The 26764-nt window shown below is 41.8% G+C and overlaps 1 protein-coding gene across 2 annotated transcripts in view; it reads left to right on the forward strand.

Moving 5' to 3' along the window:
• LHFPL6 (LHFPL tetraspan subfamily member 6) overlaps window positions 1-26764 on the forward strand; it is a 238266-nt gene that overhangs the window by 197484 nt on the left and 14018 nt on the right. Inside the window, exons 3-4 of one of the 2 annotated variants that reach the window (XM_032314725.1) lie at window positions 9810-9908; window positions 10336-10543. In XM_032314725.1, coding sequence (XP_032170616.1) covers window positions 9810-9908; window positions 10336-10466 — 230 coding nt within the window. In that variant the 3' untranslated portion in view covers window positions 10467-10543. Of the gene's footprint in view, window positions 1-9809; window positions 9909-10335; window positions 10544-26764 lie in introns of those variants that run through there. The other variant, XM_032314726.1, reaches the window with a different exon arrangement.

The following is a 26764-nucleotide window of genomic DNA, read 5'->3' on the forward strand; positions in this document are numbered from 1 at the left end:
TTTGAGACGTGAGAAGTGCAGACTTGCTGGTGAGAAGCCCTGTTTAGTAAAATATGATGTTGGTGAAATCCAGCACGGCTGTGGCTGAACTCAGGTAACAGGTGGCAAGTGTGTGATCTTGGAGTGGCCTGAGGTCCAAGCAAGCATTGAGATCATGATAGGTGGAAAAGAGCTCTGGCTGGAAATGAGGAGCCCTAAGATAGATCTAGATTCTGTACCTTTGGACAAGCCTCTTTCATCCTCTATACCTCGGTTTCCAGAAAGCACTTTGAAGATAGATGTGATTTCTAAGCCTGTATAAGCCTCCTTCTTATAGAATACTTAAGTGCAGCTGACTCTTGAACAAGACAGGTTTGAACTTCATGGGTCCATTTATACATGGACTTTTTCCCATAAATACAGTGCAGCACTCTACATGTATTTTCTTTTCCTTATAATTTTCTTAGTAACTTATTTTTCTCTACCTTAGACTATAGGAATACAGTCTATAATACTTATAACACATAATTGTTTATGTTATCTGTAAGACTTTTGGTAAACAGTAGGCTGTTAGTAGTTAAGTTTTGGGGAAGTCGGAAGTTTATACGCAGATTTTTTACTGCACGTGGGTCAGTGCCCTGGACCCCTATGTTGTTTAAGGTCAACTGTAGCTTCCTCCTGGTGGTGCTTTCAAGGTCTGAAGAGTTGTAATACTGGTCCTTACTCTTATTTCCTCCCTGCCAGTGGATTTGTTTTGTAAAGGGACCGTTATCTAAGGGGTGAGAATGGATGAGAATTGTGTACATAAATTAACATATGGAGACTTGGAGATGGAAATGTGCCAACGTCATCCAAAGAGAAATCCAGATAACCGGCTCCAAGACTGAGCAGCTTGCATGAGAAGAGTAAAGGAAACAATTTCCTTCTGTGCTTGCCACAGAAAAGAAGATAAAGGAACTGGAGGATGGATAAAAGTATCCACAACACATAAAAAGATAAAATGATGGGAAACACTGGTGTGACCACTGAAGGGGCAATCAGTGGGAAATGTCACAGTATTTAAAAAAAAACCAAAAAACCAAAAAACAAAAAACAAAAGCTCTGTGGAAAAAGAATGGAGCGATAGTCATGGAAAAAAGTGAGATCACATTAAAACTTTCAAGAGTGCCTGGAAAAAATAAGGCTTTATGAGTCTAACATGAGGACTCTATTCTTACCACCTGTGGGGAGTAATTGGCATTGGCTGAGTGGAGGTTTGTTTTGCCTTCTTGGCAGGAGACGAATTGTTATGTTAATATTCCTCTGGCTAAGTGTTAAATACCGACTTTGAATAGAAAGAGTTTTGCAGAAGGGAAAATTCCCAGCATCTGGTTCTTACTTTGACCACTGGGCTCTTTACAAAACTGCAGACTTCACACTTGAATTCTAAGAAATAATTAGTATCATGGCAGATATTTCCAGCATTGTGTGAAAGCGAATAGAGTTTCCACTAGAGACTCCCCCAAGGGTGGTTCATGGGCAGGCAGAATTTTAGGTACGATTTAGGTACAAGAATCCATTTGGGGAGAAAGGTAGATGTCTTTTATAAAACAACATCAAGGCACAACACCCAAGTGCTCTGCTCGTGTCTTTCCATTTATCTGTGCTGTCTCTTCTCCATTAACAGTGACTTCTCCTTAGATGTCATTCCATCAACCTGGCTTTTTAACTATTGTAATTGTCTTAAACAAGGGTGAGACCAATACCCTAGGACATTCAGTTTGGAGTGGCATCATAATCCAAAAAAAAAAAAAATTTAAGAATTATTGAGTCATTTCTTGGATTATTATTTCCATTCTTTTGGGGAAGCAACATTTCTCTAAAAAATCTAAGACCTCCCACAAACTGACCTTCATGAGCTCTTGCCCCTGGATAGCGGATGTCAGCTAGGTGCCAGATGAAAAGTAAAGTTTGAGCTAATGTACGCAAATTTGTGATTTACTCATGACTCCTTAGGATTGCAAAAATAGATTGCTTCTTAATTACAAATGAGCCTGTAGCTGCAAATGATCTCAGAGTTCCTCCACCACCGCCCCCCACCTCTGTTACCAGCTTCCTGAGGTTGTTGCCTTGCTTTGCACTGTCATTCCTCCCTCCTCCTCCTCTCGGCCCAGATTTCCCCAAAATGTGATAATGTGACTATTTTTTTCATGACCTCTTTTATGGCAGTGACAAAGAAATGTGGTTAAAATACCACATAATTAAGCCCCTGAACTTTATAAACCACCAGATTTATAAATCTAATAAAGAAAATCCATGTAGATGGTATAAAAGTTTGTGAACCAGAGATTCTCATTGAGCCGTATGCTCTCCAGGAGTGAATTAGGCAACTAGAGCTATTAAAACCTATTAGGTCACTAAGATATCCTTTAGGCAACCCCTCAAGTTCCAGAATATTCTCCGAGCCCCATTTCCATAGGCAGTATCACAACTAAGAGGTGTCTAGTTCAGAGATTTTCAAACTACACTTCCATGAAACATTGATTTCTACAACATGGTCTAAGGCTTAACACGGCTGAAACTGAAAAATGACAGTTTCTTCCATTAAAAAGATGTTTTTGGGGTGGGTCCAAGAGGGCAGCCTAGTAAGACCCTGATCTCACTTCCTTCCTTACACCAAATCTACACTGACATATGGAGCAATTCCTCCTCAAGAAGAACTGAAGGCTGATGGAACAGCTTCTGCACAACAAATGATAGAGAGACCACATATAGAAGAGTAGGAGAGACAGAGACACTGCAATGACAGAAACCCTACCCCTGACTCAGTGACCTGCAGAGTCACTGAGGGATAATATTACTGAGGGACCCGTAAGCAGACTCTCCCACCTTGGGGCACAGCAAAAAATGGTTTAAAGGGCAACTAGACTCTAAATGAAGGAAATCCATTTACTAGTCTTACATCATCCACTGAACCAGTGGGGACTGCTGGAACTCTCTCCGGGGTTGGAGGACCAGTGAGACAATTTTTCATATCTCCTCTTCAGCTTGATCATGTGGGCAGAAGTAGGGTCCAGGCACTCTAGCTGGCCTGCTAGTCTTTCATATCCTGGGCCCCTGGGGCACATCAGCTCTAGACATTCCTCCAAGGTGGCCCTGGTGTGACATGCCATAGGCCCCCACTCCCATACTCACCCCACCTTCAGCCATCCTATCAAGGTGGCCCTGGTGTTCTTTCCAGCTCTAGCTAGCCTCCTGTCATAGGAATCCTACTGTCTCACCCTGGGATCTCTTCCCCACCTGCCTGTGCCTGTTCCCTCTCCAGCCAGCTTACCAAAGCTGTCGCTCTCACCAGCAAGAACGACCCGCAAACGTGATGAGGAGCAAACTTCTTTATTAGCGTCTCTATTAGCGTCTGACGTCTTAAGCAAGTTTTGGCAATATATACATGTAGGCGGTCCAGCCCAGCTATCCAATCACTGCCCCGTGCACGCGGTCTCCTCGTGGACCCTTACGTAACCACAGAGGCCTCTATTGTATTCAAGCAGTAATCATGCATTTCTCTCTTGGCTCCTGGTGCTGTTCATGTGTCAGCCACGAGCGCACCCAAACCCTATCTAGCCAATCATTCTCACTTCCTCAACCTTCAGGCATTTCCGTCTACGTGACTCCTTGCATTTGCTGGATGGCTCCCCACAAAAGCCACCAGACACATGCAGTCTACACAGAGATTGTTTCTACACAAGTCCACTCCTCCAAGACTGGGAGAAGTAGTTGTTTTGCCTGATTCATAGAAAGAAACACAGAAGGTCAAACAAAATGAGACAAAGAAGTATGTGCCAAACAAAAGAACAAGATAAAACCACAGAATCAAACCCTCACAAAATGGAGATAAATAATTTACCTGATAAAGAGTTCCAAGTAATGGTCATAAAGACAAGTAACAAACTAGGGAAAAGAATGGAGGAACTCAGTGAGAACTTCAATAAGGGATTAGGAAATGTAAGAAAGAGCCAGTCAGAGCTGAAGAACACAGGAACTGAAATGAAAAATACATGAGAGAGAATCAACAGCAGATTAGATGATACAGAAGAACAGATTCACAATCTGAGAGACAGAAGAGTTGAAATCATTCAATCAGCCCAAAGAACAGAAAAAGAGAGAGAGGGAGAGAGAGTTTTAAAAAATGAGGATTGTTTGAGAGACCTCTTAGGGCAATATCAAGTATATTAACATTTGCATCAATGGGATCCCCAGAGGACAAGAAAGAGAAAGGATCAGAAAACATATTTGAAGAACTAATGGCTAAGAATTCCCTTAACCAGGAAATAGACATCCAGGTCCAGGAGATGCAGAGAGTCCAGAATAAGATGAATCCAGAGAGATCCACACAAAGGTGTTCAGAATTGAAGGAAAGATAAGGTATTAATATTGTTAAAGTATCCTACTACACAATATGATCTACAGATTCACTGCAATCCCCATCAAAATACCAGTGGCATTTTTCATAGAACTAGAACAAAGAATCCTAAAATGTGCATGGAACCACAAAAGATGCCAAATAGCCAAAGCAGTCTTGAGAAGGAAGAACAAAGCGGGAGGTACCACACTTTCTGATTTCAAACTATACTACAAAGCAGTTGTAATCCAAATAGTATGGTACTGGCATGAAAATGGACACATAGATCAATAGAATAGAATAGAGAGACCAGAAATAAGTTCATGCATATATGGTTAACTAACCTATGACAAAGGTGGCAAGAACATACAGTCTCTTCAATAACTGGTGTTGGAAAACTGGCCAGGTACATGCAAAAGAATGAAACAAGATCACTATCTTACACTATATACAAAAATAAACTCAAAATGGATTACAGCCTTGAATATAAGACCTGAAACCATGAAATTTCTAGGAGGAAACATAGATAGTAAGCTTTTTGACATTAATGTTAACAGTATTTGGGGGGACTAGTCTCCTCAAGCAAGAGCAACTAAAACTAAAATAAGCAAATGGGATTTTATCAAACTAAAAATCTTCTACACAGTAAAGGAAACAATCAACAAAATGAAAAGGCAGCCTATGGCATTGGAGAAGATATTTGCAAATGATATACCCAATATATCATTGGGGTTAATAGGGGGTTAATATCCAAAAACATATAAAGAATTTACACATCTTAATATAAAACAAAAGAAAAGCAAACAATCCAATTGAAAAATGTCCAGAAGACTTGCAAAGATATTTTTTTCTAAGAACAGATATAGATGGCCAACAGTCACATGAAATGATGTCAGCTAATCACCAGAGAAATGCAAACCTAAAACACAATGAGATATCACCTCACACCAGTCAGATTTGCTGTTATCAATAGGACAAAAAAATAACAAATATCGGCAAGGATGTGGAGAAAACAGAACCATTGTGTGCTGTCAGTGGGAATAGCCATTATGGAAAATTGTATGAAGTTCTCAAAACATTAGAAATAGAACTATCCTATAATCTAGCAATTCCATTTCTGGTTATTCATCTGAAGAAAATGAAAACATAAATTCAAAATGATATATGTACCCCTGTGTTCACTGAAGCATTATTTACAATAGCTAAGTGTCCATTAATAGATGAATAAAGAAGATGTGAGGTGTATATAAATAATTTATAATGGAATATTACTCAGCCATGAAAAAGAATGAAATCCATTTGCAACAATATAGGTGGAACTAAAGGTTATTGTGCTAAGTGAAATAAGTCAGAGAAAGACAAATATCATATGATTTTACTTATACGTGGAACAAAAAAAAGACAAATGAACAAACAAAATAACACAGAAACAGACTCACAGATCTAGGAAACAGACTGTTGATTACTAGGGAGGAGGGGAATGGGATGGGAAAAATAAGCAAAGGGGATTATGAGGTACAATCTTTCAGTTATACAATAAGTCAGTCATGAGAATGTAATGCACAGCATAGAGAATATAGTCAGTAATATTGTAACAACTATGGGAACAGATAGTAACTAGATTTATCATGAGGAATATGTCATACAATATAAAAAAATCAAATCACTATTATGTATGCCGAAAACTAGTAGGATATTGTACGTCAGTAATATTTAAAAAAGATGTTCTTATTTTTATGTTTAATTTTCTCTAACTTTACTTCACAATATAGTACTTTGGTATGGGCAATAAAATGCTAGTTGACTACAGTTGACAAACTAGGGACAGTTGGTGAACATTTGAACGATTCACTTCAGAAAACCGTACTCCAGGAAAGGTTAATTAGCACAAATTCCCTAACTACAGACCACACCAGAGAGGGTTAACATGAAACATTCTAATATCAGTCTATACTTGCTGAGGTTTAGTAACCAGCTGTATTGTTAGATTAGGGAGAATTTTGCATTGAGAAGATGGGATACTGCACCAATTATAGGGTAGGAGAGAAAGACACGTATCAGCACGGGTCAGGCATGTCCCAGCCAGAGTCTGACCAGTGAAAGAAACCATGACAGGTATTTCAAGTTAAAGTTTCAAAGACTTATTAGGTCTGTAGAAGTGAAGGGCAGAGAAGAATTCAGGAAATCAGGAAATATAAGGATAGAAGGAAGCTACAGGTGAGATTTGCTCTGAGTGGATGCCACTGAGGAGGAGGCTGCCTAGAAGCCACGCTCACAATCTCATCCCTGCAAAAAGGCACGCCCCTGGTTGCAGCTGCCAATGGGAAACTGATTGATTTCTCTCTTTTACCTTCTGGTTCCCACAGGAGAGCTTGACAGACATGAACTAGAATTTCTGCCGGGGAAGGATTTGAGTTATCTCACTTCTGGCCCCATCTAGAAAGGGAGAATCTAAAAGAGCAGGGATGATTTTTATTAACAAGCAGTATCAAGCTTAGGGTTTAAGAATCTGCCCCACGGAGAATCCTCCTGGAGTAGTGTCTTGAGTTGAGAATTGTTTTCTGCAGCAGCCCTTTCTGCAGCTGTGAAAATGGTCTATCTTTTCCCTGTCCACTATGGTAGCCAACAGCACCATGTGGCTATCAGGCCCTTGAAGTGTGGCCGGTGCCATTGAAGAGATGAATTTTTTGTTTAATTTCAATAAACTTAAATTTAAGTTTGCTACATGGAGCTCAGGGCCACTGTGTTGGGCAGGTCTAAACTCTGGTCTCATGCCTCCTTTCCCATTTCTTTAAATGGAAGGCACTGTCTGGAGTGTCCTGAACCTGCTGGTTGAACATTTGTTATATTTATTGTATGTAGATGGCACTTGTTAGAATGTGTGATGAATCTGGGGTGGAGGATTTCACTGAATTTACAGAATTGGTCATCTGGCTGCTTTCCATGCCAGGTAAGTAATAAACATCCTTGTATATTGGGCTGAATTTAGTCTAAGACTTGCTTTCTCCATAACTTATAACAGTAGAAAGAAAGGGTGAGGCCACCAGTGTTTACCTGCAGAATCTAAAATTGCACCCGCCAATTAGACGGATGAGTTTGTAACATACATTTTTCTCCCAGAAATGTATCTGAGTACTTTCACTGTGAGTGATAGTTAGCAGAGGACAAAACAAAAGCTATATAAATATTAATGTAAGAATCCAGATAAAGTAGTTGCCCTCACCTAACACTTTTTTTTTCATGTGAGCTATGCGCATGGTATTTTTTTTTAAATCATAGACATAACACAAATTTCTTATGTGTGAAATTGTTCCTTATTTATACAGTTGAATCTACATTTCATAGTGTCACAAGGACACCCCAACATTCTACAAAAGAATCCTGACTGCTAAGTGTTCTACCACTTAGAAAACCACAGGTCAATGTGCTCCATATATAATCTCCTTTCTGTTGAGTTTCTCAAAATGCCTGGCATCATACTGGACCAAAACAGCCATTTTTGTGAGTACATGACACATTTTCCTGCCATCTGAAAAGGACGTTAGCAAACGAGACTATTTAATCATTTGTTTGTGTATCAGACAAAGAGAAAACTGGTGGTTTAAATGTGACTATTTTTCATTTTTCTTACATTTGAAAATTTTCTTTTTCCACGTTTGTCACCATTAAAATACTGCTCGCGAGTTCTCAAAAAGTGGTGTTACTTACTAATTTAAGAATTGAGTATCATAGCAGTGAGACCACATTATTTATTAAACCTTCATGGAATTCAATTTGCATAAACCTTGGCCTCCTCATTATCTCTTTACCTGACAGAGGATAACACTAGTTTCTACTTGTCTTCAGAATACTATAAATTCTGTCCTAAGGGGAAGAGCCTAAGGAAACCAGTCACTGGGGGCATTTGCTCAGTCAGCAAAATCTCATACAGTTGTTTTCTGGGTTATTCTTCAGCCTTGACACAATTCATATTTATCTAGTTGCGTAGACAGCATCCTGGAATTCATGGTTTGCACTTTCAATGATTCTTTGTAGGCATCCGCTCGCATCACAGAGCCTCACTCGCCGAGCATTAAATGGTTGTTTTACTGTTGACCGGGGACGGTCAGATTGGAGGGAGGTGCACCAGGGTGAGAAATTTATGTTAGTTCATGAGGGAAGTCTCTCCACACAGCTCAGCATATAGCTTGGCGAGGGATTGGAAAGCAGTCCCTCCTGTGCCCATAAAGAAAGAGACTACTTATGTGTGGGAGCTAAGATTGCCAAGAGTCAGGCACCAGGGGCAAGAGTTCTGGAGAAGCAAAAGGGCAACAGAAGGGGACTCAATACAAAAATACTGAAAGTCTCTTCTAGAGGCACTTGAGGAACGGTCCTTCTGCCTCGACGTTACCCCCCCTGGTGGATTTTTTCCTCAATTCCGGGGGTCTCTCATTTAGCCCCGTATAACCCGTATTCTCTCGGGCTGGGCTGCTGGTCTCACCCATCGGACTGAGTGTGTGTGTGTGTGGGGGGGGGGGGTCCTAGGGGCTCAGCACCCTTGTGGGACTTCAGGATGACGGTGCTCGTTCATTGACACCACAAGGTGTTACTCTCTGATTAGCCCTCAGATTCTGGGGGTGAGGGCTTCAGCCTCATTCAGCTTCTTGTCGACCCACATTAGGCTTTGACACAGAAGACACAGAAGACGCCAAGCAAAAGCTGTCTGGTCAGAGCATGCTGCCATGATGACTTCCTATTAAAGTAAACCAGCCCCCTTTTTCAGTTTGATCATCAAAACTTTTGGTTTCCACTGCAAGGAGGACTTAAATCATAGAAGTGTCCGTCTTCTAGAGTATTTCTGAGATGAAGGGATGCTCCCGGATTCTCAGCTTTTCAGCAGAGTGTAATAGCAGGGTAATAGCAGGGTAGTACCGTTAATGGTCTAGTCCTGTGCCCAGGCGGATCATGAAAATCTTTATGTTTTCTCTGCCCCTGGTAAAATTGAATGATGCCGAAACACTCTATTTTGATTCTTCAGTTGGAAAAAAGATCTAATGCATGACGAAGCATGACCTATGTAGGCACTTCTGCTTGTTCTTGATTTACTTGTTTGCGTGGACTGATGGGGGGATTGGTTGGACTTCTACAAGAGCGATTTAGAAAGCATCTGAATTGTATTTCCTAAACAGAGTTTGCAAGGCTTTTAATGCTTTGAAAGACGAAGTTGGAACCAAACTGAGCTGTCTATCAGTGTTTTGTTGTTTATTTCTTTCCTTTTAAGCAGACTTGAAATTGTTCATGGAATCAAACGGACCTTAGATTGCTTCCAGGAGCCCTGGCTGGTGCTTCCCAAAAAGCAATCACCATGATCTTGTGTTATATTGCTGATCCCAATTCCTCCCTCCCTGCTGCTGCATTTATCTAGATGGGCAGAGGAATACTGCTAAAGCCCCCTTGGCTTATCTGTTCGCAGGCTTGTTGATTGGTGCTGGCTGCGCCCTCTACCCCTTGGGCTGGGACAGTGAGGAAGTTCGGCAGACCTGTGGCTACATTTCCGGCCAGTTTGACCTGGGTAAGTTTTCTTCACAGATTGCATTTCTTGTAGAAAAGAACCTGATCTGACCTTGCATAGATACAGAGAGCAGAAGTGCTAACACAACCAGCAGTCAAGCGTAGCAATACACAGACCTTCATTTATCTGTTTGTTTAGTGACGATATTGGTAGTCCACCGTCTGCCTGGGCTAAGGGAAGTATTATCGAGACAAAGATAGGAAACAGCCCCCGCTCTGAGAAGTTTATATTCATTGATCAATTCATTCAGAATCATGTGATTATTACTTACTGCATGTGCTAAAAATAACTCCATGGAATTTACAGGTTGCCTGAAGGGACAAAGCCAACAAACCTGTCCAGGGGTAAGAGGTCCAAAGCAGTTTCCCTCTAGAGTTATAGACGAGTTTGTGGCAGGGCTGGGTCTTGAACACAGTGTTGCATACAGGCTGTCTGGGAGTAGACAGAAGCACCTGGCAAGCCAGGAATACAGCCCAGCAAAAGCACCAGGGAGGAATGAGAAAAGCCCATCAGGAGACCCCAGAGGTGCGAGAAGCTGGAAGACGTGTGAGTGAGTAGTCGAAGTTTGCACGCTGGTGAAGGGCACCTTGTGACCTTGGTTTTGTGTGTACTAATCATTCTCACGTGGAGTTATGGTGTGTTCTATTTAGCCGTCTTTAAAGAAGGTTGCAGAGTCCTACATGGTTTGCATCATTATAATTTGTACATTGGATTATAGTTCACTTGGCTGATGCACCTGCATTTATTTAAACACTTCCTTGTTTCCTGTTAGTTGGATATTTCATCTAGTCCAGTTTCTGTGATGTTAAGGTATATTATAATGAGAAATTTAACAAAGTAAGTGTTTCTTTATTGCATTATTTTCTGAGGACTTTTTTTTCCTGCAACTGCTATCACTATATCAAAGACTATTACCAAGCAAATATACTTTCCCCTACTATAAGGATAGACAGATTAAGTTTTAGACCGTTAGTGTATAGTGAGTTACTAACTTAGCATTCGCTCTTCCCATTGAATACTTCCTCTAAGAAAAAATGTTCAAGGGAGTGGGTCTAATGTCAGTATTTATCCCAAATCATCATTTAAAACTTTGAAGTTGGAACTTCTGAGAAAAAAATTTGTCAGATCCTGAAAAAATGGGACAGATATGATATCACATCATAGTTCTCTGATTTTGAAAATAAAGCAATTTTTTTTTTTTTTTTGACTCTGGATGACAAACACCCTGCTCCCCTCAAAATAATACTGGTTCTTTTGGTGGAGAAGCCCATACGTTAAATACTACTCATTTGCATGGATAAAAAGAAAAGAGATTTCTGACTGCCCTTCCCTCCTTGTTAAGGCTTTCGTTCCCAAGTCTGGATTTGCTTGTGACTGCTGTAATTGCAGAGAAGGGAAGAAATGCTGGCGTGATGGTGAATGTCAGCTTGGTTTTTTTGTTTTGTTTTGTTTTTGCCGTTTAGTTTTGGTGGGTTTTTTGTTTGTTTGTTTGTTTTTTGGTTTTTTTTGGAAAGCAAACTGTGTCCAGGGGAGATATTTTAACACAGTGTTTGGCATTTTTCTTTCTGTAGTGTCTGGGGCATTCTTGGCGGTTTCACACACGCCTCAACTTGATTAGAGTACTGTTCTTGCTAATCTCTTGCTATTGTGTGTGTATTAATTAGCAGGTTATAATGAAACCCATATCCTGTTTTTGCAGTTTTCATTACTGCATCCCCGTATTTTGTATCTTCTCAGCATGGTGGATTAAAAATTTGAATGTCAAACTTTAAAAATAAAAAAACTTACCTCTTTACTGGTGGTAATAATTTCTTATGTGATTAAACACACTAAACCATTTTAACAATTTTAAAACCACAGTGTTTTAATTTTTGCCTGTTTCTTTTTAAATTTCTCTTAGTTGGCTGATAAGGAAAAAAAAAATAAAACTGGCATTATTCATAGATAAAATGAGCTCTAGGTCTTACAAAAGCATCCTACAAAACTGCTTCTGTTTTTTATCTTTAAAAAGTCGTTACTGTTCCAATAAACGCTGATGAAGGCTGAACTTCAGTGAATGATTTTAGTCATAGATCATGAGGCTAACCAGGGAGAGCCTAGGACTGGAGTCGGGAGCCACAGCATGTGTGTGAGGGGAAGCATTCTCAGGAAGGATGCCCATGGTTTTAGTGGTATGCGTGCTGGTTGCCACAGACACATTCTCCCTCTACCACTTCAGAGAACCCAAGTTCATCGCTGCCACCTCTCCAAGGAGTGTGCAGACTTACCTTCCTCCCAAGGGTTGGGAAGTGTTAACATTGTTAAGGTTCCCGCTCTCCTTATCTGGGGCGTGGGTCACTTTTTTGGCATCTGGTTACTAAAATGTTACTTTCTCTCTCTAGAGCACATCCTGAAAGAAACCAGCTTTTGTTTTTGTACAGATGATTATTTAAGGAGTGCCTTCATTCAGTCATCCAGCCAACAAATATTTATAGAAGCCCCGTGCTAGGTGCTGGGGATACGGCTTCAGTGAGGCATTTTAAAACACCCTGTTCAGAGAACTTAAAAACCCAGCAGGACAGGCAGGTGTTCAAGAAGACAATATCCCTGGGATGTGTGTTAGGAAGGAAGGGTGCCGGGCCTGGCAGTGGGCACCGTGGTTGCCCTGCCAATATTCTTCCATGCTGGGTGGCGATTCGAAGCTAGAGGCTGAGAATGTCTCTGTAAAGAGCCAGCTCGTGACGTTTTCCCCTTCTGGAGCCATATGGTCTCTGTTGCAAGGATTTGGCCCAGCAATGGTAGCAGGAAAGACATTCCCTGTATAAATGGGCGTGACCCTCTTCCCATAACATTTCATTTACAAAAACAGGTGGTGGGGCTATGGTCTGAGGACCCCTGATTTTAACCATCGCACACCCCTTGACACTCCAGAAGAGAGTTTCATTTCAGATACATTCCTTAATTGATCCCTTCGGCTGCTGAGACAGCTGGTCAGGGCCTGGAGCAGGGGCTGCGCAGAGTAGCCCCAGCCAACTACCCTGGTATGCGGCGTATGCTCTGCACTTCTGTTGTGCTCTGTTGTGAAAAGGTGGCAAGCACTCTGAATTAATCGTGATCATCTTACCTCTTACCACTGGCTTGGGATGGGAAGCCTGAAGCCCATTTGGACCAGGGATTACAGCAGGAGATGCGTCCAGAGGCTTTTGGAAAAAGGGGGATCACATGCCTAAGGGAAAGGCACCTGAAGCCATGCTGCCCCTCCCTCCAGCACCTGCCTCTGCACTGGTAGAAAGGCAGGAGGGAGCAGACCCCAGACGGTGGGGTGGGCAGAGGAACCCGCTGAGGCTCAGCCACCCTTGAAGCAGGCCTTCCCTGGCAATCTTCAACCCTGCAGATGCATAGTAATTCAGTTCCTTATTGGGTCATGTTAAAGGCATCTTTTCTCTTACTGGCTGGAGAAAGGAGCCTGATGCTGTTTTATTTAGCTGCTGTATCACAGGTCAAGCGGACTTGCCCTTCCCTGGGCGCATCCTAAGGAAGTATTATTTTTAGCTTAGCCTTCAAGGCTGTAAAGGGTTTAGGTAGATAGAGGGTGAGTGTGAGTGTTTTAGGTTGCAGGGTGGGTGGGGGAGAAGAGCCAGAAGAGAGCCTAAGTAGGCATGAAGGGTTAGAAATGAGGGACGGCAGATAGGAAGGGCCTCCCAGGCTAAGAATATTTTAACTGAACCCAAACACCTAAGTAGTAGTTAAGCAAGAAGGAGATTTCAGAGAAACTCACGTTTGTAGTTTTAATGTACTGTGGTAGGAGGTCTAATAGAAAATAGTTTTTAAAATGCCTTTTTTCCTTAGCAAGGAGATTTGCAAAGAATTCTTTTATGTGACTCGAAAACTATTTTATCAGGCTATTGATTATTTCTCAAGCATTTTAATATGTTATGAAGTGCATAGCTTTGCAGCAATTTCGCAAACATACCCATTTTTACAAATCAAAGATTGTTGCTGTTTACCTTTGGATCATTCTTATTTATGAAGAAGCCAGGAGCATGTTTGAATACACGTATTTTCAAAACAGGGAAACAAAAGTACAAGCAGGCTGCATAATGAATTCCTAAATTACCCAACTCAAATCATACGTACAGCTTGCCTTGACAGTAGCTTTCAGCCTTTAGCGTTAAAATCAGAGGTAGACTTGTTTCTCTCGTCGGTGTTTGAAGCAAGAATGCCAGGTGGTTCAGGGGCAGGGGATCAGCAGCCATACTTTGAAACAAAATTACCCTGATTTATATAGAAAATGACTATTTTCTAATTTTTTTGAGTATAGCTGACACACAGTGTTCCATGAGTTTCAGGTGTACAACAGAGTGATTCAGCGTCTCTCTGTGTCATGCAGTGCTCACCAGACGTGTGGTTACCATCTGTCACCATCCAACACTGCCACAGTGCCATTGACAATATTCCCCAAGCTGTGCCTTTTATTCCTGTGCCTAACTCATTACGTAACTGGAAGCTTGCCTCTCCCACTCCCTCCTCCCATTTTGCCCATCCCCTTACCCCCTTCCCTCTGCCCACCATCAGTTTGTCCTCCCTAGAGAAAGAAAGTTCATTTTTTTTAATACTTTGCTTAGAATGTAGTTTAACATTCATTTTGTTTTTACATACATCAGGGTGCTTTCTCTTTAGGTTACAAAGATCTGATTGCAACTAGGTAAAACAAAGAAGGTATTTACGACCTCTTACCATAGGAAAGCCAGAGTTAGGTGAGGTGAGCTGCAGACTTAACTGATTCAAGAGCTCTAGGATGCTGTCCAGGGCCCAGGATTTTGCTAAACTGGAGACCTGCCACTTGTAGGGTTCTTGTCCATCCTCAGCCCCGCCATTTTTTTAAAAAAAATTAATCTATTTATTTATTTATTTATTTTGAGAGAGAGAGATTGAGAGTAAGAGAGATCACGAATGGGGAGGAGAGGAAGCTGGCTTCCCACAAACAGGGAGCCCAACGTGGGGCCTGATCCCAGAACCCTGGGTTAAGAACCCTTAAGAGCCACCCAGGCGGCCTTTGGCCCTTCCATCTTAAGTCTGGCTTCATCTTTTTTTTTTTTAAAGATTTTTTATTTATTTATTTGACAGAGAGAAATCACAAGTAGTCGGAGAGGCAGGGAGAGAGAGAGAGAGGGAAGCAGGCTCCCTGCTGAGCAGAGAGCCCGATGCGGGACTCGATCCCAGGACCCTGAGATCATGACCTGAGCCGAAGGCAGCGGCCTAACCCACTGAGCCACCCAGGCGCCCCAAGTCTGGCTTCATCTTGAGGCTAGTTCTCTTCTCCTCACAGATGATTGCCTTTGGCACCTGTAGCTTCTGTTCATGTCAAATAAGAGAGGGTGAGTTTCCCCTTCTTCCCAGTAATGGAATAAAAGTCTCTCTCCTCAATCTAATGGGGCCAACTTGAATGAATTGCTGCTGTCAGGGGAAACCATGTATAAAATTGGCTTCTTATGACGGAGCTTGGATGTGTTCAGAGTTTTATAGAACCAGATTTTACTGAGGAGTACTGTTATTTTTAAGTAGAAGATGAGGCTAAGAAAGAAGTCTGTCTTTGTTGTTTTTGTTGTTGGCCTTGGTGGCACATGTTCCTTTTCTCATGAAGTATATGGTTGTGGACTAAGGGTCAATAATGGCTTATGCTGTGTAAGTGTTAACAATGGTGAATTTATTTATTACTTTTTAAGAGAACAAACAATACAGGTGATAAGAATTAATGTCGTATACTCTGGTATCGTCACATAATAAAAATCTGGTAGATGTTTGCCATTGTTATTCATGTTATTTGTACAGGACAATTTTTAATAAATATTTGCTGATTAATCTTTTCCTCTTTCTTTTACATTTCGTAACAGTAAGTTTGGATTTACACAGTAAGCATAAGGTCTTTATAATCAGGTTGTCCAATTGATTTAATTCATGCCTCAGAGATATTTTCATCCACCCGACTTTTCTAATTATATCCTGATGATCAAAAGCACTGTTTCAATTAATTTGTCTTGCTAATTTGCCAAGTAAATTTGAGTAATTATTGCTTTCACTTTTGCTATTTAATTTGATTAAGAAGCCATCATGTTTCCTGTTCTCAAAATTATGTTCTTGGTTCTCAGGAACAGTACCATAAACTCTGAAAACTCAGAAACTCTCAGCTTTGAAAAAGATGAGAGCCTGTTCCCTCCACATTTTCCATCCAGTGAAGAAGTCTCTTCCAATCTGAGCAACGACTATGTCACACATCTCTTTGAACACGTCTCTTTGACTCCTGACTTATGTTTTCTCTCCTTTCAAATCGAGTCACACTTGAGAAAAAATAATTTGCAGGTTATAGTGAGTGGAGAAAAAATGGGAACAAAAATAGAAAATCTGTCCAAGTTGCTAGAAGTCATTTAGAAGATCCAGGAGGAGTCTGTATTCCCTGATGTAGCATGCTAGTGCAAGAGGATGGCAGGAAGACGGAGAGGCTGCTGTGAGCTCCACCACGCCCCAAACTGGGTAGACCCATGAGGACTTGAGGGAGCACTCTGGAATGTGACTCCAGATGGTGCTGGGAAAAGTTCCAGCAGCAGAAGAAGCTCCATGAAGTGGCGGAGCATGGTCCAGGCACCACCCAAGGAAAAACAGCCAGCTTTGCTGGTCACTCAGCCTTTTTAGGGGCCTCTTTTCAAGAGAAGAAGGGTTTTCCGTATTCATTCTAGAAAGTGAGAAGAACCAATTCGGTTCAGGGCCATGAATACCAGTGGGACCGTGACAACAATAGCGGACCGGGCACATAACCGCTTTAAGTTACGGCTTAGCAAATGCTTCTGGTCTTGCTTTAGGAGAAGGTATCCCTTCTGTATCATCCTAGATCCAATTCTGTCTGCTTCCCTAAACACATCTTTGTAGGTTCCAGATGAGCCCACGGGACGGGAATTTTGCAACTTCGGTGTCTATCTCAGTGTTTGGCCCAGAGAAGTATTCAACAGATTTATTTACTCAATGGATCTTTATTAAGCAAGTTTTGGGCATCAGAAATTGTGCCACATACTTAGGATGAAATTATGAATTAAGATAAACACGATCCTTACGCATGTCATATATCTGCCATCCGCTGAGTGGTTAAAAGAAGGGAGGGAGGAGAGGAAAGGGGGAAGAAGGGATGACGTGAGGAGAGGGAATGAAGAAGAATGAGGGGAAGGAGAGAGGGGAAGAGGCAAGGAAGGAAGAAATCTCACTGCTGATTTGTGACTCTAAAAAGGAAGCTGCCATTATGATTCTGTAGATTCCTGGCCGCTGATATCCTGGTGAGAATTATGGCATTACTTTCTAAAGGAATATGACTTAACCATCTCCCAGAAAAAAAAAAAAAAAAATCAAGTTCATGGTCATAGTTTAAAGAACAAAGTGCCATGGAGATGAAAAAGAAATAGTCCTAAATTCTTAACCTCCTGAATCTTTTTTGGTTTGGTTATTGAGGAGCAGGACCATCACCAACCCTGTATTAAACTTTCTTAAAGCCTAATTCAGTGGCTTACAGTGATTTGTAGCAGTGAAATTCAGTGACTGTAGGAAAAGGTAATTCTCTTTAAAAAAAAAAAAAAAAAACCTGGGGGAAATAATATTTCTTAAGATATGGCCACCACGCGTTGAGAAGAATAGACCAGTCTCCCTTTTAAAGATTCTTCTTCATTTTTTCAGTGCTTTATAAAAACAAAAATATATATAGATAGACCTGAGTGGTGCACTATTTTAAAGCAGACTTAAGGAACTTCAGGAAACTGAACTGGCTATTCTCGTTACCCTTTTGTATTAGATGCTCTTAACTCTTTCACAGTATGTTCCACTCAGATATTCATCTGGCTGTAGAAAAGCACTAATTTTAAATTGAATTGTTTTTGATGTTTTAGGCCCTCTCTCAGGAATGAACTTTGTTCCACTGACTCTATCAGTGATAATCTCTAAGAAAGAAAGGGCCATTAAGATCAATCAGCCCTAGGAACATCATCTTGAACAAATCTGTAGATTTTATTAAAATTTCCTGGTAGTTAAGGATTTGGGGAATAATCTTCTAATTAGGAAGAAGAACCCTACCCTCTCCTACCATCCCGAAGCGTGCCCCTTTTGGTTATGTGATTAATGCAACCCCCTTGAGAAGTCCCCTACCTGCTCCCTGCCCTCAAAGAGATTATAGTTGAGAGATTTATCCCAGATTTGTCTTAGAACATTCTGTTATCAAATAGTAACATGGAGGAAAACCTTCCACGTACTTTTGCTGGGAGATGTGTCTGTAGGAACATTAGAGTTCTTTCAAAACTTGATATTATGGTTCTTAGTCTCAGGAGAACTATTTCTGCCCCAGAACTGAGAACTCACGTGTTTTGTGCCTTTACTGTGTCTTGGTGTCTTTGTTCCACTTGCCCTCCTTAGCAGATCTTCTGTTTAGAAATAGATATTTGCAGGCGTTATTGGTTATTAACACATCAAATGTGTTTTAGAATAAAACCAAAAGTATAACAAAGTCATCAAAAGGCTGATCTGTCTTCTAATCTGATTTTTAACCTGGTGGAATGTTGACAAAAACTAATTAATGTAGAGACTTTGTAGAGCAAGACTCATTCCTGAGTCCTGAGTTTGGAAAATTTCATATGAATAGATTATTCCAGAGTACTGAATTTTCCCCTTAACGGAATAAGTTAATGGGGAAAACATGGACTGGTTTCAATCCCAGTTTTATGCTCCTGGATGTGGGATTCTGGACAGGTGTTTGGCCTGTCCGAATTTCAGTTCTTCAGTCTCTAAAAGGCAGTGATAATAATTACTTCCCAGGCCCATTGAAAGGATTAAATGTGATGAGGGGGAAGGTGCTTTCTACACAGACGACCTACGGTAACCAGTAGCCCCTCCTTTCTGCCTTAAAGGCCAACACACTTCCTGTTCTAATCATGTTGAAATAGTTTGAGGATGTGCATGTTTGATAGCCAGTATCCATCATTTTAGCCAGAATATATGAAACATACAAAAAATAAAAGCAAGCCTTTAAAAAAAATCATTAGCAGTTATGTTCTCATATGATTCAGAAGGAGTCATTCCTAAGAGTGAAGGACGTTTGTAGAGTTATTTGCCTTTACGCTGAATAACTGAGAGTGAAAAAATTTTTGAGTTCCTTCAGGTTTTTGCTGTCGTTTTGCTCCAGTTTTATGAGATACTGTCAGCAATTACTCATTGCAGTTATTAATTATACTTTTATCTTCTAATTCCCTCACCTCTGATTTGTGTCCTTTCTAATCTAATCATCATAAATCATCTTAAAGTCATGCTTTCAAAGGAACACAATTCAGGGCACCTAGGTGACGCAGTTGGTTAAGCACCTGACTCTTGGTTTTGGCTCAGGTCATGATCTCAGGGCAGTGAGATGGAATCCCACGCTGGGTTCTGTGCTCAGCAGAGTCTGCTTAAGACCCTCTCTCCCTCTGCCCCTCCCCCTGGTGCTCTTCCTCTCTCTCTCTCTCTCTAAATAATCTTAAATAAAGGAACACAGTTCAACTCTGTCTCTGGGCACTATGTATCTTGGAAGTACTGATTTTTGTATGCTCTGGATAGTTTGTTTTTTGTTTTTTGTTTTTTGTTTTTCCTTATCTCCTGATTTGGGGTCATGCTTTGGATAGCTAAGAATGCCAGCTACATGGTATCTGGATAGTAAACGACTCTGGCTTGGCAACTGGATGTTTTGATGACAACTGGTAAATGAGTTTGATGTTGCGGTAAGCCTTGTTCCGGGGATTGGCGTCTCTGGATCATACAAGGGTCCAAAGTCCATTAATAGGCTTCAGAGATTTGTGACCCCACTGAAATCATGTGCAAATTTTATATGCCTGTGTGTCCATGCTGATTTCTGGAGACTTTATTTGTAGCCCTTGTATAGTATTCAAATATGTTCCTGACATCAGAAGAGTCAGAACCTCTGATACTCCATATTCGAAGTCTGGTATTAGGAGGCTGAGAAACTTGACCTCTAAATTTTACCTGCCAACAGTCCTCAAATCCCCCCAACCCCGAAACTGGAAAGCCACTGAACCCTTTTGACTTGATTTCATTATCTCTGAAAGTGTTTGTCTGAGGGATGTTGTCGGGAAAACCTCATACTTACAATAGTCATTATTGCAAATAGGTACTCCCATCCACCAATTCTTCTTTGAAATCATAGCTGTGAAAATGACCTTCCTAGTGAATTGATTTTGTTTCCACTTAGATTGCTGGCCAGTTGCACTGGTACCAGTACCAGGAGACAGTTCTTCAGCATGTCCTGAGAGCTCTTGGTCCTCAACTATCTGGTCAAAGATGTTTGTATACCAAACAGCCTTGGAACGTATTGAATCCTGCTTGCTGGAACAGAGGACAAGTTTGCTTCATGTTTAGTATACAAAGATAATGTCTCCCTGTGGGTCAAAATTTGGGCAGATTTGGGCACTTGGGTGGCTCAGCCAGTGAAGTGTCTGCCTTTGCCTCAGGTCATGGTCCTGGAGTCCAAGGATAGAGTCCCGCATCAGGCTCCCTGCTCTGCAGGGAGTCTGCTTCTGTCTCTGACTGTCCCCTGCCTCATGCTCTCTCTCTCATTCTCTCTCAAATAAATAAATAAAATCTTAAAAAAAAAATTGGGGCAGATTTGTTTGCAGTCTGCTATAAAAAATTGGGGTTCCCTAAGCATGGGATTCCTCAACTGTGACCCAAACTCACTGGTTTGCCACATCAGCCCCTCTGTGGGGTGGGAGGCGAGGGATGGATGCAAACATGAAGTTCAAGCTGCTTGCTGATGTGAGTGATGTACTCCTCCACTCCCGACCTGGGAGCCTCCTGGCTTTTCCAGCATCTGTGAAATGACGGCAATTGGATTTGCTAGCATGCAAGAAGAGTAAAATCTCACTCTTCACAGTTCTTGACACCACTGTCATAATGCCTGTGATTCCTTTGAAAATACTTCAGGATAAAGAGAGAGGTGTGATCAATTAGGGGAAGTCACAACTCAGGTGTGTCTTCCAGAACAGATACTCAAGGCGGGTTAACACAGCATTCATTTTTCCATAATTCAACCAACACCAGAAGCTTGACTATTAGGATCGCCCCATCAGAAATGGATTTTTACTGGTAGAATTAACATCTCACTGATTACTATGATGAATGTTAAAAATGGATTCTTGCCAGTGAGATTAAAGGCATTCAAGATTGTGGATTAGCTCAGAGAGTTAACCATACTCCCTGTCCTTGCATGATGGGATTAAGCATCCATCCAAGCATCCAGCCATTATTCGAAGTCCCAGTGATATTCGAAATATCTAACAACCAGTTTTTCAGAGGCCCTAACCCATCCAAACCGAGACAAATCTTGACTACAGCCCTGGAGACCCTGCTCTGCCAGGCACTGTTTCTTGGGTTTCTGGGGCGGGAGGCTAGGATTCTCTAGAGTTCTGAGAGGCAGGAAAGGGACAATGGAACACTTGGGGAACTCGGAGAAGTGCATGTCTACCCACTAGTACTGAGAGGTACATATTTTCATATTTTAGCGAGAGACCCAGCTTCACTGAAGCATTCCAACTACGTGTATGCTGCCCTTAGGAATGGCAGCCACGGCATGATCATCCCTGAACAGCTCAATTCCCAGTCTTTGGGGGATTTCTGGTGGTTTGTTGCCCAAGGGAACAGAACCCTGCCCTAGAACATTGCTCCAGTGCTTGCTTCATGCCAAGTGGTCTCCAAACTCTTAAAAGGTAGAGAGCTCTCTTCTTGTCGGTTTGCTGGAAAATCAGCTGCAGGTGCAGGCCATACGGAGGACCAGCAATTAGAGACAATCTAGGTCCCTTCACACTGTCTTTCGTGGCCATTTATGAATCAGGGGAGCTGAATTTCAGGTTGTTCCAGCCTTTAGAAATGGCAGCGAAAGACAGAAACCAAAGGATAATCTGTCACCATACACTGAGTAAACCCCACTCACTCCTGATGATCTCAGGCTCCCCGCTACGGAGATGGGATTCTGTGTCGGTTCACAGCGCGGACACAAAGGCCACCAGCGTGCACTGTGTATATGGAGCCAATGTGTGTGACTTACCACCTTAACAGTGGCATTATCTCTAGTGACACTTTTAGGATGGATTTGGCAAAGATTGATAACAACTGCACTAGCAAAGACTCAGCTGGCCAGACGGGACAAAGGGGAAACCGTTTTTCATGTGTAGATCTTGCAAATATCTTAACACAATCATTTACTGGACCATGGAACAGAGGTCCATTTGATTGGTGGGATGGTAAGAATTCAGATGTACTCACCCTGCTTTCCTGACACTTACACTGAAATTGATTATGTTTCTGGAAGCACCAGGGAAATTTTCTTTTCTTTTTTATTTTATTTTGTCTGGCCATCTTTGTGTCGCAGGAATGCTACATAAGCAAAGCATCTTTGCCACCTGTTTCATAGTTATGGGGCTTTTATCGGAATTCAGGATGGGAGGATCCAGGGCCTTGAGTCAGTGCAGAGTTTAAAAGGAAGGACCCAAATGGGTCTGATGGAAAGGAAAAACAGTGAGCAGGTTTGGTGTGGTGGGATCAGGAACACCCCTGACAGCCTCAGTGTGAGAGGACATGAAATGTCCTTTCCCGTGCAGCCACACCCAGCAAAATCACCCAGATGTCTGTTCTTCGTGTATTCCAGAACCAGTTTCTCTGACGGACTCTGTTCTCTACCTCCGGGTAACACTGCCCCTTTTTCGTTGCATTGTGCCAAATGTATATAATGTAAAATTTATCATTTCAACCATTTCTAAGTGAACAGTTCAGTGGCAGTAAGTACATTCACAATGCGCAATCATCATCACTGTCCGTTTTCTATCCAGAACTTTTCCATCATCCTAAATAGCATCTGTACCCAGTAAAGAATAACTCTCCATTATTTCCAACCGCCAGACCCTAGGAACCACTGTTCTGCTTTCTGTCTCTGTGAATTTGCCTATTCAAATTAGCTCCTACATGGAACCCTGCAATATTTGTCCTTTGGTGTCTGCCTTTTTTCACTTAGTGCGGTATCTTCAAAGCTCGTCCATGTTGTAGCACATATTGGAACTTCATTCCTTTTTATGGCTGAGTAATATTCTGTTAAATGGATATGCCACATTTTGTCTGTTCATCTAACCCTGCTCATTTTTTGTCTAGAGATTGAAAGTTGTTTTCATGCTGGTGATTTATTTATACTGACAACATCTGTTCCACTGGTTTGTTGGCAAAAGAGGTTTACTTTTTCCCCCCTCACAACTTTATAATTCTTTGCTTTGGCTTTGTGAGGTTAACTTTAAAAGTACAGGTAGGTAATGATGTGGTATACATACTTATCACCCAGTTACTCAGGCAGGACTAGGTTTTTGGTTAAGAATAACCCAGCCTCAGTGCCCGGCTTTAGATTGGAACCAGGAAATTAGGCTGGATTTAGATTGGAACCAGGAGAAAGACTCTCCTGCTGGACATTTGAGAGACCTGGGAAAGTGACCTTGGTCTCCTGAGCTACATTAACGTCACTGGCAAAATACAGGAGGTGACCAATGTCAAGGATGTGAGCACACCGTATGACAAATCTGTCCAGAACTTGTGTTTTCCAGAAGTTTTATTGGAATGCAGCCAGGCTTGTGTGTTTACTTGGCATCCGTGGCTGCTTTTGACCTAAAATATTTACTACCTGGCCCTTCTCAGAAAAAGGTTGCCAACCCTTGCCCTAGATGATCCTTCTCAAATGTTCGTTTGCTCTGAAATCCATGATGCCGTGATAGGCTAGGTGGGAGGAGGAGGAGCGAGGAAAAGTCCCAAGGATGCAGAAACCCAGGGGTGATGCGCTGGTTCTTGACAAAGCTGGGTTTCTTACTGTAGCCCTAACCCCGCGTCCTGACTTGGCATCCTGCTCTCAGCTGGACTTGCCAGGGATGACTTTGATGGCACATACACCTCCTGTAGTTTTTTCTTACAGAGCATATGCTTTGCTCCTGTAAAGTCTTATCAGCTGGAAAAGCCCCTCTCCTTCAGTGGGAAGTGATGTTTCCCACAGGGAGCATGTACAACCGCTAGCCTGAAGACACTTTGTGGAGGCGAAGGGACCCTCTGTGTTTCTGCCCTGCGCCTCTGGGAGGAGAAGGATCCGGGGCTCCAGTTGTTCCTCACCTGGACACCTGCATTCTGCCCCTGGATGCCCCTCCTCTAGTGTTTCACACTCTTTTATGATTAATGCTAGAATGTCCTCTTTCTTTAGGTAAATTTAATCTGCAGGCTGTTGGGGCTGTGTTGGCTGTGGTCCGCTGGGGTGGGCTTTGCTTGGCAGGAAGGGCATGAGCTTTTGTGTTAGGTGGGGTGCAGCTAGAGGGCAGGGACTCCTCAGACCCCCCGCTGAGGGCTGTACTCAGCAGAGTAACTTGTGCAAATGGAGTGGAAGAGGGTGGATGCCTATTTTCACAAGGAAAATTACGTAACAAAAATTGCCCTTATGCAGATGTCTCATTTTGCATGCCATATGACCAACGTCTTTATTGAGTTCTGGCTCTTTATATTTGTTTACAAGCATAAAAGCTGCCCACTCATTTTATATATAGATGTGTGTGTGTGTATATGTATGTGTATATGCATATTTATATACATGGGGGTATGTATATGTACACATGTATATATAAAATATATAGTTAAGTTTTTATATTCATTTAATTTTGATTTTAAATGAGCTCAGATTTATAGACATGTTATAAAAATAGAACAAAGGATTCTCATATACTCTTCATCCAGATTCTCTTAATATTAAATTTTATCATATTTGCTTTATCATTCTCTCCCAACCTTCCTGCTCTATTCTGTCTCTCTCAGATACAACGCCCCTCCAACCCTAGGCACTTAAGGAATAATTCCTAAAAGTAATGTCCTTTTACATAGAGTACAGTTACCAAAATTAGAAAATTAACACTGATGCAATACTATTATCTAATCTAGCTCTTACATTGGTACGTTTTAAGTGTAGAACTATACATGTGAGAAATGGAATTTGTTGGGCTTTTCTTATAGTGAGTATTACTTGTTCTGGATTTTAGTTCTGCTATGTAGTTTTCTAGTCGCAGAAAATAGCAAACACAAAGTAGTATTTAAAGTCTCCAGCTGCTTAAAAAAATGCTCGCTGTCCAAACCTACGTTATGATATTAGGACATATTAAGATTTCAGGAAAGAAAGAATATATTGCTAGTGACAGTAGTAGTAATTAACAGTAAGTAGAAATGTCTTTTGTCCCTGATGTATGTCTGGGCTCAGGCTACTGAGCTTCAGGGCAAGCCCAGCTATCATTCTGAGAGTCCAGCCCTTTTGTAAATGTGCAGATATGAGACCTCGAATGGGTTTTCTGGTAAATCCCTAAGTGGAGGATAGCTAGCACCATTTCCTTGGGAGATAGTACATAGTACTTGGGCAAAACTTTTCTTTTTTCTTCAGCTCCTTACCCTCAAGTTCAAGCTAAAACATTTCTTTGGGGACAGGAGAGACACAATAGAGCGAGTTAACGTTAAAGCTTTTTAGCAGAATTTTTGTGGCGTTCCAGAAGAGAAATGTATACCATTGTGATGAGCACTGGGTGTCATACACAACTAAGGAATCACTGGATACTACATCAAAAACTGATGATGTACTGTATGTTGGCTAATGATTTAAATTTAAAAAAAAAAAGAATTAATTTGTATTTCAGAACGGTTTTTTCCCCCTACAGTCTGAGACCCAGATGGCACGTAGTCATAATTGAGTATAGAGCTTGCACACCAGGCACTGCCCTTCGTGGACTCCTCTGGAGAGCCCTGGCCTCACTCCTCCTGCGCCAGCTGCTGAATGAATGAAGCTGGACTGGATCAAATTTACAAGGCTGACATATATTTTCGGATCAGAATTTACCCATAACCTATCTCCTTAGACATGGTGCTATTACGGGCTCTTTGTAGATGCCTATCTTACCTCTTCCAGAGAGTAAATCCCTGCTCCCTTTGACATTCATGCTTGTGAAAATACTTACTCAGGCCATAGCTTGAGTGTGTCAGTCCTTACCAGTGTCACTTCTGCATTTTATGTTCTTCATGTGTGGAGGGGCGCGGGGTGGCATTAGGTTCTGATCCAACCTTTTTATTTATTTATTTGCATTTTATATTTTTATTAACATCCTAGTTAACTCTGTGGAGAAAGTAGGGCAAACAAAGAAGGTTGGGGAGAGGGGATCTCTGAAGACATTTCTTGCCTCCTCTTTTTGTTGAAGTGGTTCCAGTGCTCAGAGCTAGTTATCGTTCATTGAGGCATGCTCTGTGTTTGGGGGGAAAGGTCTCATTCAACTTCCGGAGACTTCAGACCCTACTGTTCAGTATCCTGAGCCTGGGTATGAGGGGCAGGGCAGGCAGATAAAGTCAGCCTGCTCTGTTTGAGACAAAAACCACAGACCTTGAGGAAAAACCCTGGGGCCATTCACTGTGGTGCTGCTCTAGAAATGTAGGAGGCATGAACATGGCCTCCCCTTGCTAGGGCATTTTGGGACATTCGGTGCTTAGGATTTGAGGGATTCTACCATGACCCACACCTCCCCACTGTCTATTTTTTCAGGAGGTACTAACGGGGCATGCCTGAGATCTGCTTTTAGAAAGCAAGTCCCTACAGGATACCCAGAATACAGTACGGCTGGACCCCTGATCACCCGGGTGGCTCAGTCGGTTAAGCATCCAACTCCTGGTTTCCACTCAGGTCAAGATCTCAGGGTCCTGAGATGGAGCCCTGCATCGGGCTCTGCACTCAGCATGGAGTCTGCTGGGGATTCTCTCTTTCCCTC

The sequence above is a fragment of the Mustela erminea genome, chromosome 15 (genome assembly GCF_009829155.1).
Source record: "Mustela erminea isolate mMusErm1 chromosome 15, mMusErm1.Pri, whole genome shotgun sequence".
NCBI classification, from domain to species: domain Eukaryota; kingdom Metazoa; phylum Chordata; class Mammalia; order Carnivora; family Mustelidae; genus Mustela; species Mustela erminea.